General features: G+C 46.7%; 1 protein-coding gene across 1 annotated transcript; it reads right to left on the bottom strand.

Moving 5' to 3' along the window:
* Positions 1 to 2,737: 2,737 nt before the first annotated feature.
* On the bottom strand, positions 2,738 to 10,493 carry LOC121493927 (uteroferrin-associated basic protein 2-like). Its single transcript, XM_041760279.1, has 5 exons — positions 10,485 to 10,493; positions 7,721 to 8,386; positions 6,539 to 6,806; positions 4,823 to 4,970; positions 2,738 to 2,974 (listed from the first exon to the last, which is right to left on the bottom strand). The coding sequence occupies exons 2-5, from the start codon at positions 8,364 to 8,366 to the stop codon at positions 2,765 to 2,767; spliced, it is 1,272 nt and encodes a 423-aa protein (XP_041616213.1). The 5' UTR covers positions 8,367 to 8,386; positions 10,485 to 10,493; the 3' UTR covers positions 2,738 to 2,764.
* Positions 10,494 to 12,051: the final 1,558 nt, after the last annotated feature.

Below are 12,051 nucleotides of genomic sequence, written 5' to 3'. Positions count from 1 at the left end.
ATGCAGGGAGCCTGATGTGGGACTCGATCCCAGATCCTGGGGTCACACCCTGAACCGAAGGCCAACGCTCAACCACTGAGCCACCCAGGCGTCCCTTTCTGGGTGTTTTCTAAGGTCCCATTTGCACTACTAATAAACAAGATAATTGAAATACATGGCCAGAGTTCTCTTCTCACCAAATAGGAATCCAGTTCACTCTTGGCTTGCACATAAATTACTCGGCTCTTTACAGTAATTTATCACATGCAGAAGAGGAAGATCCAACTCTGGGAGTCTCACATTTTGGGTTCAATGCCACACACTGACACAATAGAGCCCACCTCACACATCTGTGGTGGGAAGCAAATGTTATTGTATGTGCGCAGCTGTCTCTGCAATTCCTGGCCCACAGAAAGTAGGAGTGAGAACAAGAGGGAGAAGCAGAGGGAGAAAGAGAGGGAGATTTTAAGGAATTGTTTCATGTGATTATGGAAGATGGCAAGTTCAAAATCCGCATAGTAAGTCCATCAGGCTGGAGGTCAGGAAGAGCACATGTTGTAGTTCAAGCACTAGGGCCATCTGCTGGTGGAATTCCCTCTAGCCTGGGGCAGGTTGGCCGGTGAACCTTCACCTGATTGGATAAGGCCCACCCACAGCATCAAGAACGTTCTGCTCTACCCGAAGTCCAACAATTTAAATGCTAATCTTCTCCAAAAACATCTTCACAGAAACATCCAGAATAATGTTTGACCACATATGTGGCTACTATGGCCTAGCCGAGTTGACATAAAATTAGCCAATCATATGCATGGTACATCCAGGTGGGAAAGAGGACTGAGCACCATCTCTTAGGGGATACTTAGCTTTCTTCCTGGGGTGAAAATCTTTGACCCTGGTGCACAGACATCACACCTGTACATGCCATCTCAGCGTCAACATAAAAGTGTGCTTTTACACACTTCTAATGAGATTAAACTCATCTCACCTTCTACTCTTCCTTGCAATCACCCCCAGCTCATAGTGAGCATCAGGAAAAAGCCTGTCCTGGCCTCCCCTGAAGGCACCACATGTTGGGGCACTGTGGTCTGTGAGGTCCTCTGACATGTGGGCAGCTAGCCTTTGCTAAGATCACTGCTCGTTCTTCTTTAGCATGTGGGACACAAGGCCCCTACCATCCCCCATGCTCATCCTTCAGCATATGGGGCATTAGGACCGAATGGAATCCATGAGCGCCCTTCAGCATGAGGGACACTATACTCCCTCTGTCATCCAAGGATGCCATCTACTCTGTGGGACATGAGGCCCTCAGTGCACCCTCTCTGCTTTTGCCGTGGATCTGCTTGGACATGAAACATGCACAAGTGGGGATCTGCAGGCCTTCCTCCATCTGGTGATGCTGTGACACCACTTCCTCTGCATTTTCTAGAACAATCTACCTCATTGCTCTTCTCTCAGGGGAGTGTCTTTTCTAAGCTACTCTTCCAGGCTGTTCTTGTGGCCTTTTCCCAGGCCTCTCCTATCTTGGAACTCATGTGGTAAGTGGTGAAAGTTCAAGGCCTGAGGTGACTTCTCTGGTAACAAATGGAGTTCCCCCAGGGTCACATCATCCCCAGAAAAGAAAATGCTTGTGTTCTATCATAGACTCCATCATTGTTGGACACGCAGTGGATTTTTTTTTTTTTTGGCTCTGCCCTCCCTCATTCCTCCCCTGGGTCTAAGATGCCCCCACACACATACACACAGGTGACCCCCACTTGGCCATGGCCTTACATGGCTTAGCAACCCCTCGTGCCCTCTTCTTGGCACCCAATCTCATTCCTGGCCTTGCATCTTCAGCATGGCCCCTTGGTTCTCTACTAGAGCAGTTCTATTTCACACTCATCCTTGGCCTAGTCCTCTCTGGGTCACTGCTCTGAACTAGCCCACCTAGGTGAGGTCCAGCCTTGTGGGTGTCATTCTTGGGTCAGCTTATTTGGTCAATGTCTTTGCCAGCTATGCCTATGGCCTCTGGGTCAGACCTCTGTTGTCAAATGACCTGCTGCCATCAGACACCATGGTCATAGGTGTATGGCCAACTAGGATACAATCCAAGTCCCAGACTCTCCTACACACACATACACATACACATACACATATACACGCCCACACCATTCTGTGCATGACCATCCTCCTGGCTCCTCCCACCTCATCCATGCTACTTCTTATACCATGGGGGCAATAATAACTTTCTCCTAAGTGGTATGGGCAGAGAAAGTGCTGCCAAAATATTTTAGTGTCTTTGCTTTCCTAGGTACCCTATTTTCCCCTGGAGCTGGGTGGACACACAGAGATTCATTGAGGCATTTGTGGGTATTCCTTTTTGGAGAGGGACCTTGCCTCTGCCCACCCAGCTTCCTGCCTGAGGCTTCCTGGCAGAGTCATATGGTTTCCATTGAGTAGATGAGTGCACAGGCTCTGACTTTGAGCTGGGCAAGAAGCAAAGCCAACGAGATAGCCCTACACTAAAGAGACCCTCTAAGTCCCTGCTGACATCCTTCAGAATCACTTCCCTGTGTATATTATCCATTTTCAGGACAGAGGTACACCTGCCAAAGTGTCCAAAGCAGGCCCCCCACCTCTCCTTATCCTGCCCTGTTCCAGGACAGAAGACCAGCAATGACCCATTCCAACTCCATTCTCAGCCCACACTTCTCAGACTCAGCTTCTTTTGATTCAATAGCAGTTAGTTTTATTCACTTTATTCAGGAACAGCTGAATTCCAACTCTGTGGAACCCGGCCCCATTTCTACTCAGCTATGGGGTTGAAGACTTTGCCCATGAGGATTGCTCTTTGAGTCATCCAATCCTCCACAAACAGGAAGAAAGGTCTGTTGAATTTTACAACCAAAGGGGTTGCTGTATATGTGTGACAGGCGATGGTGTTCCTTGAGTCCATGTCCTTGGAGGTGTCCATCTTGCCTTCCTTGCTCACCTCCATTGTGGCTTCATGCATCGCCTGGGGAGAAACAAGTCTTGTCTCAGCTCTGGGCATGAGCTCTCCTGGCTGGCCTGAGAACAAGCCGGGGCCAACTGGGCCCAGGGCAGGGAGGAAGCTCCTTCCATGGCTGATGGTGGGTGTGGAAACACTGGCTCCCATTCCCGAGGAACCACTGAGTCTCTCAGCCATCAGGATCCACCCTTGAAGGCCAGACACCTCAGGAAGGGGTTCACACTCACTGCTGAGTTCTGTCTCTCCCAGTGCAGGCAGAAAGAGTTAAGGGGTTTAAATGAGAGGAAAGAGGAATAGAACTCAGAGGGAAGCTGGGTGGTCTGAAGGCTTAGGAAAAGATCCCATTGAATCATGAGGATGGGCCTGTCTAATGCTTTTTGAGTAGGATGTGGTAGAGAGAAAGGGAGAGAGGGAAGGCTCTAGTATTTCATATTTCCATCCAAGCGTGGACAATTTTCCCTCCATGTGGATATGCTTGTGCCAGAAAATCCATGCCTACCCCTCTGATCTACAGGAGGCCCTACCCAGAACATAGTGACTTTGCTCCCATACTGTGAGGGATACACCATCCATCAGTGCCAGCCCAACACCCCACACTCAGTATGTGCTTGCCCAGAGGATTCTGTGTGAATTGAACACAATAGGGAAAGCTGTGGCCCAGAAGAGCCACACCCCATGGGGTCTGGGCCTTGAGAACTCCATCCAAAGTCCTCTGTGAGTGACATCTCACTCATCCCTCAGAGAACAGACTCTGTCCCCTCCCCAAGGTCAGTGGGAGAATCAGGTAAGAGAAACCTGAAAAATTGCTCTGTAATATTTCAAGTGCTGTACCATGATGAGGGATTATGATTGTTAGTGATGTCCTGGGCAGTATGTTACAGGGTGGCCACAGAGCAGCCAGCCAGTCTATGACCTTGGGGGAGTAGTCAGAGGACACTTCCTGTGCCCACAAATGTTCCCTGGCATCTGGATGTCTCATAGGCATCTCAAGTTGACAGAGCCAGTCTCTGCTTGCTCATCTACACCCTCTGTTTCTCCGTCTTTCCTGTCTCAGGCTGGTTCCAGCATCTACAGAGCTGGCCTTTCTGCACACAGGGCTTCCTCACCACTGCCCCATCAAACCACATTCACCTCTCATCTGGGTTACTGGCCACATTTCCTCCACATTGTGGAGTGTCATCTTTTATAAAACACAAGTCTGTTTGCGTCAGCCTTGGGGGTCTCCCATGTCAATCAGAACAGCTCCCAGGCCTGGCAGGACCTGCAGACCCATGTAGCCTCCTCTACCTGTTTTTTTGACCTTACCAGCCACCTCTCAGGGTCACATGCACCATTCAAGTGTGTCGGCCTCCCTGGAGTATCTCAAGGATGTCAAGCCCATGGCCCCCTCAAGATGCACTTGAACATGCAACCCCTAAATGTGTTCTCTTGGTCTCTTATTTCTGTCTTCAGACCTTTGTTTGAAGACCAACCTGACCTGAGGACTTTCCTGGCCAACCAACCCCAAGCCAACCCACTGCACCCCAGCATGCTTTTCAGTTTCTCCATTATCCTGCCTTCACAGAACATATCACTGACTGACATGGTATATATTTATCTATTGGTTGGCATGTTCGTTGTCTGACCTCATCAGGAGAATGGAAGGAACCTTTATGAGGGTAAGACTTAGGCTCATTCGCAACTATATCTCCAGAGCCTCTAAAAGTGCTTGGTGCAATTGTTTGTGTCTGAAACACCCAGGAACCCCAAAATCCAATGGACCAGGACAAGATTTATAACTTCTATCTTTTTAAATTGTTTTTCATTCAGAACTGTTGTGGATAAAACAGAAATTCTAGAAATTGCTCTACTCACCTCAAAAATAGTTGGGAAATCCTCCTTTGTGATGCCTGAGAAGTTTGCTCCTGTAGTAAACACATTACTGATGCCCATCTTGGGAAGAATTTTTTTTAAGTCTATCTTGGAGGAGATCTTGAACTTGGGCATAATTATGTGCACCCATCTGTCAGGAGTGAAAACCACAGGGAAGCTGGATACATCTCTCCATAAACACTTTGCTTATGCTTTCATGCCTCTTCCAAAAGAGAGTTAAGGAAAGATGAGGCATGGGTGCTTGCATGGGGAGAGGTTAACAGTCCTGGAGCATGAGCTCTAACCTTACATTTCCAGACAAATCACTTGCCTAAAATACAGCTTACTATTCAAGCTATGCTCTTCACAGGCTTCCCATCTAAGAGAAGATGAGGGTCAGGCCAGGGGATCCAGCCCTGAGTCCCTCCATCCCTCCAGCTATAAACAGGGATTTAATTGAGCAGTGATCTGAAATGCGGCCCAGGAGATCTAGTGCATAGGGCCATCCCTCTCACTCAGCACGTTGTGTTGCTCACAAACCAATACATTTTCACCTGTGTCCATGTGATATTAAGCTTCTGAATGGATTGTAACCCACTCAGTTGGGCTCCTCTATTGGTGTAAACCCCTGTTCCACTCATGACATTGTGTGAAGTACAGCTATGGTAGATGTTAGCAGACATGCTCCACTGTGGCCCTCAACCACAGAAGATGCTGCATAGGCAGGAGCTTGTGCTCCTACATGGCATGTGGCGAGCACTATTTGGAGATTTTTTTTCCCCAGACTTCACATTTATTGCCTGAAGACTGCCTCTGCTCCCCCCAAAATCAGTGGGCCATTGGAAATCATACTTTCATTATGTGATTTGTCCATATTTGATTGGAGCGTGGTGGATACTGTACCTAAGCTGGATCAATCCAACTCTCCCTTCTAGGGAACAGAAATGTGTTAGATTCAGTCTGGAGTAGAGCATTTGCTTGAGTGGAAGAGAGCCATGTCTGTCCACAATGGACTCAGCTTGAAATTCACCTCTTAGGATCCTTCTCTGATCATCATACCTAATTAAGATCCCCAATGAATATTCTACTTCTGAATCTTCTATTCTATCACCCTACTCATTATTTCCATAGTTTTACTGCAAGTTGAATTTATACATTTATTAGTTGACTTACTGCCTCTCCCACCAGACTGGAGATCCCACAATGGCAGACATGTGTGGCTAGCCATTGCATTCCCAGCACTAAGCGGTGACTGGCATGGGAGAGATGCTCTGAAGATACGTGTTGGGTGAGTAAACCATGAGCTGAATTGGTGGAAGCTGGTTTGCTGAGCCAGAGAGGTGAGGAGTAAGGATGAGTGGTATCAGGGAGATAGACTTCCCAATGATTTTGCTGTCCCCTGTCCAACCCCTCATGACACCTGGCTGTGTTTACCCCCTTATATGCATCTTTCCAATACATTGTTTTCTCCACCCCCTAGAGCTTGTATGAAGTAGATTTTTGGTGTAACCAGAACCATCATTTAGACAGCTTCAGGGGCATCTGGCTGATAAAGGAAGCCAGGCCACCATTCTTCCCACTTGGCTTATTTCATTTTCCACAAATATGCTAGGAAATAACAGATACTCAATTCCCCTGAAATAAGACTTCTGTTCAGAGGAAGTGAGATCTGAGCAAAATTTCAATGTGAATCTAGAATGACCCTCTAGAGTAACATACCTCATATTACTGGATTTCAGGAGTGTAGCCCTCTGAACAACCATTTCTTTTACAGCAGAGTCAGGCTGTCCCACGTCTGGGAGCACAAGGACTATGGACATGTTTCCAACGAAAGGAATTTTAACCATTGTAGCAAACAGCTCCTCCGATCGGCTGTAAATCATTTGTCCCGTCTTCCATATCATGTCCACTGGCACAGTGGTGTGCTTATCCACAAAGAAGTCCTCCTTGTGCATGAGGTTGCTATGAAAAGCCATTTCCCAAGTGCCTAGGGGAATCAGGAAGGAAAAATCTCCAAGAATGACCTATTGGAGAAGGAGTCAGCACCCACGTGACTGGGGACCCCAGCGGTGAGGGGCTTGAGAAGGAAGCAGCCTCCTTCCAGTGATCCCTGAACCTCAGAGAATAGAGCATTTAAAAGTCCAGACAGATGCAAAGGAAAGGAAGGCAAAAACATGGATTTTGAAGATATTTACCATAGGATTTCTTTACATCTGTATTTCCCCAAAAGATGTTTCCCAAAATATTGCCTGCCTCTGCCACTATAAGACCAGGACAAAATTTTGTTGTCAAATAATTTGGGAAACAGTGACCACAACACCCCTTCTTTGAAAATTCCTGCCTATTTTAGTGGATTAAGAATTCTAAAAAAAAAAAAAAAAAAAAAAAAAAAAAGAATTCTATACACAACTAATGAATCACTGAACTCTGCAACTGGAACTACTGATGCACTATATGTTAATTCATTGAATTTAAACCAAATAAGACAATTTTTAAAAAAGAGTCCTGAGAAGTCTTATTACAAAAAAAATCCATTTAAAATTGTTGAGCTTATTCAAGGAGGGAGAATTTTAATCAGAAAAACATAAGCCTGAACCCACATGGGTACACACATACTCCTGCATGGAATCTTTCTCCCATCAAGAGCTACTCCATTTTACTCAAAAATAGCTTAAGTTTGGCAGATGATATGATTGAAAGGGTTGGGAACAGAAACACTTAAAAAATGCTTGGTAGTACAATGAAATAAAAGCAAATTAAAAGTTTTGAATTTACCAGCTTATGGGAAATGGGATATAATGACCAAAACTATATTTTTTTTTTTCTAGCTGAAACCTTTCAGGAAACACAAGGGGCAGATGTTACCACTAAACAGAAATTGATGCCCTTGATAAACCTTACCTTTGAAGAAAATGTAGTCTACAAGAAACAAGAAAGTGTGAGGGTTCAGAGAGGTGATGAGTTCCTTGGTTCTCTTGTGCGTTTTTTCAGCCACAAAGTGATTGATTTGCTTTTTGGTCTTTACTACATCTCGGAAGTCAATCATCCGGGCCCTCACGTCATACATCGCCTGTGTGTCCCACAGAAACGGTGAGTTGATCTTCCTATTGCTATCAATAAAGAGCATGTCCCTATGCATCAGGTGGCCTGCCCTATTTAGCTGCTTCAGCATCTGGATGACACTCTGGAAGCCATGGTGCACGTCCCATACCTTGATGACTTTGAGGTCAAATCCAAGGCCCTCAAGGAGGTTGGTGAGCGTTGTGGATCTGGTCCCCAGGGAAACCATGGCGAAGGAGGCAGAGATACTCAGAGGGGAGAAGATGATATTCTTTCTGGGATGCTCCATTAACAGGGTTTTGAACAATTTGTGGGCAAAAGCCTTATTGCCAGCTTCGATCTTGTGGTGGACAGGTGAAACTTCCCATGACGAGACTGGGTAAATGCTCCATTTGGATCTTTGTTTCACTTGACAGAAGATGCTATTAAAAAGGCCACAGAGGATGAGGGCCAGAGAGAGAGCCAGGTGCATTTTCCTGTGGGACATTTCTGTGGCAATCCAGGGAGCTGTAAACAGAAGTAAGAGGTGGGGATGGCAGTGAACGTTCTATGAAATGTGTTCTCCATGCTTAGGGGCTTGAGAAAGGGTCCATTATTACCTGAGTGCTGGGGTTACTCTTAGTCCTTGATTGGAGGATGCTAACTAAGGCTAATGAGAAATGGCTAAACCATTTTGGAACACTACTTTAGACAAATTGAAGACGAATGACCTGATGACAAGGGATCCAATCCTGCCTCTGGCCTGTGCTGCAAGTGGGTCCTTATGCAAGTTGCTTCCCCCAGCCTAGTCCTAGCGCCCCTTGTCACTATGACATTCTATGATTTCGAGCACCGCTCTACACTGAGGCTTCTCTTTCTCTCTCTCTTTTTCTCTTTCTTTCTTCTTTCTTTCTTTCTTTCTTTCTTTCTTTCCTTTCTTTTTTTTTTTTTTAATACAGAGCTCATGACAACATCCTGAAAAGTGTGGAAAGAGAAGAAGAACCAAGGAGAGATATAAATCAAGGAGTGTAGATTCAAATGCTAAAGAGATGTGGCCAGAAGTACACCCAGACAAGGCCAGCAAGTATCATGCAGTAAGAAGCATTGGGGACTGTGGCAAAGGGAGATGTGTGCCCAGGTCAGAGGCAGGCAGGTACCACTCAGCTCCAGCCAGGCTTACTGTGTGGGAGTGCTGGCTCAGTGGTGTCAGAATTTTTTTTTAGGTTTCGGAAGAAGCTGGAAACCTAGATTTTTGCATGAACAACTCAGTCTTGTCAAATGTGCTTGCTAACATCATCTAGCCCAGATGGAGGCCATATCTAGCTTCAGGGCTACCAGGTGTGATTTCTGAAAGGAAGCCCAGATGGTGGTGTTCAGGTAACTAGGCCATGAGCTGAACTAAGGGCCTGGCAAGGTCATCTCAGGAAATCCTGGCCACCTCCCGTGGGCCCTCCTGGTCCTCACAGCTACTGCCCTGACCCATTATCAGGGTAAAAACCTCTCTCTGCCCCCAGATATGCCCCCCATGACTGACTGGGACCAGAAATCAGGCCTGGAATCTGAAGGGTGCTCTTATGGTGGGATTTCTGGCACCCCACAATGGGAAGGGAGAAGATGTGAACCATGCCCTGAGTTTATGTTCAGTTCAACCATCTCTAGGGCAGGGCCCTGTCTTCCCTCCCTGGTTTTCCTACAGTTCCTGGCACAACTCTGAGACAGAGTCCATTTCTCTGCATGTGTCTGGTGATCCAACATCATGGCGTCTCTTGTCATGGCTACCGAAATAGTATCTGCTGTGGATTAAGGTTTATATCCCTCAAAATATAATGGTATCTGGAGGGGAAACCTAGGGGAAGCAATTAGGGTCAGACAAGGTCATGATGGTCCCTTATAAATGGCCATATATTACTGCTCAGGCAAGAAGAGACACCAGAGCATTGGTTCTCCCCTGTCCCTACCCATGTGTATACCCATGAAGATGAGGTCACGTGAGGACACTGCCAGAAGATGGTCATCTGCAAACCAGGGAGAGGGTTCTCACCAGAACTCAACCCCGCTGGCAGCCCGACCAACATATTTCTGCTGTTTAAGCACCCCCGACCTCGCCCTGGTCTGTGGCATTTTGTTATGGCAACCAAGGTGACTGAAAAACATCTCCTGGTTCTCAGTCTTCCTCACCACTGACCCTTCCAGCCACTTTGCAGCCATGATGGGTTCCTTAAAGTATAAATCATGATTTCCTCTCCCTGGTTCCCCATGAGCCTCAAGGGGCTGGAGTACAAATTCTTCATGTGACAGAGAAGCCCCGTAGACCTTGGTTCCTGTCAACTAGATTCTTGGCTCTGAGCAGCCTGGCCCATGCCCTCATTGTCCTCTCCAGCCCCCCAGCAATGTCCCCTACCTCCCATTTCCCCACCGCCTATCATTCCCCTCCTTCCCTGCCCCCTCCAGGGGGTGGAGAAAATTGTGCAGGGATGAGATCCCAGAAAATGCACATACACGCTTAGCCCACTGGGTTTTCCATCATCTTCCCTAAGGCAGGTACTACCTAAAACATGGCAAAAAGGAGCAATGAAACACACACTCAGGTAGAGTCAACTCTGTCCCCAAGAGAAAGGTGACTTACCTTCCAGAGGAGTTGCTGTTGCCACGAGCTCTTTGTATCTGCCCCTGCCTTATTTATATTGCCGTGAGGGTAGCGACATGGATAAACCAGAGTTAATATTAACAACCAACAGATCATGTTCAAATACTGTCCAAAGCAAACAACAACTGAATCATTTCTGTTATTTTCCCTTTCACATCAGTCCCCAGTGAGACAATGAGCAAAGTAATGGTTATGGCGCCATTTGTGTTACTGGTCATGAATTTGCTCAGGCAGGATTTCTGCAAACATCCACTTAACCCCTCCTGAGAATCATGCTCTGGCCTAGGTATTTGAGGAACAAGATGCTCAAGGTCTGGCCTTCACCTTGAAGAGAACCCTTGGCCCCAAGGAACTCGGTTTAGAGGGAGAGATACACATGTCAAAAGATGGTGGGGCCCATGTGACTAGTCAGGAAGAGTACACATTCCCAGTAAGGAGCTGTGCAAGGGAAGGAAAGGACCCAGTAAATGACCTGGGACCATCAGGAGAGGGTGGGTACCTTTCATCTAGGTCTTTAAAAGATAGGCAGGAGTCTACACATTCTCAGGAAAGTCTGAAGAGGGAATTCTGGATGATGGGGTGGGGTGGGGGTGCCCAGGACTTGGTGGGGAAGGTCAAGGCTGTATGTGTAGGATATTCCAAATCTAGAAGGAATTTACTTCTCGCATGATGGAAAGAAACCACTGACAAATCTTTCCCCCAGTAACAGCTAAGAAGCTGGATGCAATTGTCAAAAACCAACCATTTCTGTGCTCTAGTAATCCACCAAAGATCTATGACAGAGAAGCTTTCATTCATGAAAAGTACTAAACTTTGGGGTCTGTGTGTCACAGAGTCTGTGACATTTTTGTCTGAGGCTGCTTCCTTCAGAACCGGCCTTGCTGGTGGGTAGTCAAATTCACCTGATTTGGAGTATTGTCTATTGAAGTGATGATCCCAGTGGCAAGCAGTGTGTGTGTGCAGGGTGGGTGGAGTTAGGGGGGGCAGTGGTTCCTCTAGTCTGTGTTTGGGTTTGGGACAATATATAGGCTAGTGGAGTAGCAGGAGGTTAAACAGGGAGTCCCAAGAAGTGTGGCAGCTCTAGGGGCCTGTTGAGCCCCCTGCCTGCAAGCAGAGGGGAGGCTCTGCATCTGGACACAGAGACTGGAGCAGGTTCAAGCTACACATACCTCTCTGGTCCATGGAGAAGCAAGAGAGAAGAGTGAAAAGTAAAAATCTGGGTGGTACTTGAGAACTGCCTGAGGTTTGAACAGACTCATCAGCCTACATCCAGATCCATCAGTGTAGAGTAGAAACTTTATTGGCTTAAGGTATTTGAACACAATTTCTGAGCAACATGTGGCTGAACAATAAGCAATACGATCATAAGGGTGACCTCTAGGAAGCAGGTTTATGCATAAAATAAGGAAAATAAAAACAAAAAACATCAGTGGCCAGAAGTGGCAGGGGAAACATGTTTTATAGATTTAGTCTAAGCAAATACTACAGAAACACACAAAACCAAAAACCCCCAGGAGGGAAGATTCAGGATCCCGAGTAACTATAC

The sequence above is a fragment of the Vulpes lagopus genome, chromosome 6 (assembly GCF_018345385.1).
Source record: "Vulpes lagopus strain Blue_001 chromosome 6, ASM1834538v1, whole genome shotgun sequence".
NCBI lineage: Eukaryota > Metazoa > Chordata > Mammalia > Carnivora > Canidae > Vulpes > Vulpes lagopus.
Note: the sequence above shows the minus strand (reverse complement) of the source record. Positions and strands in the feature narration are given on the sequence as shown.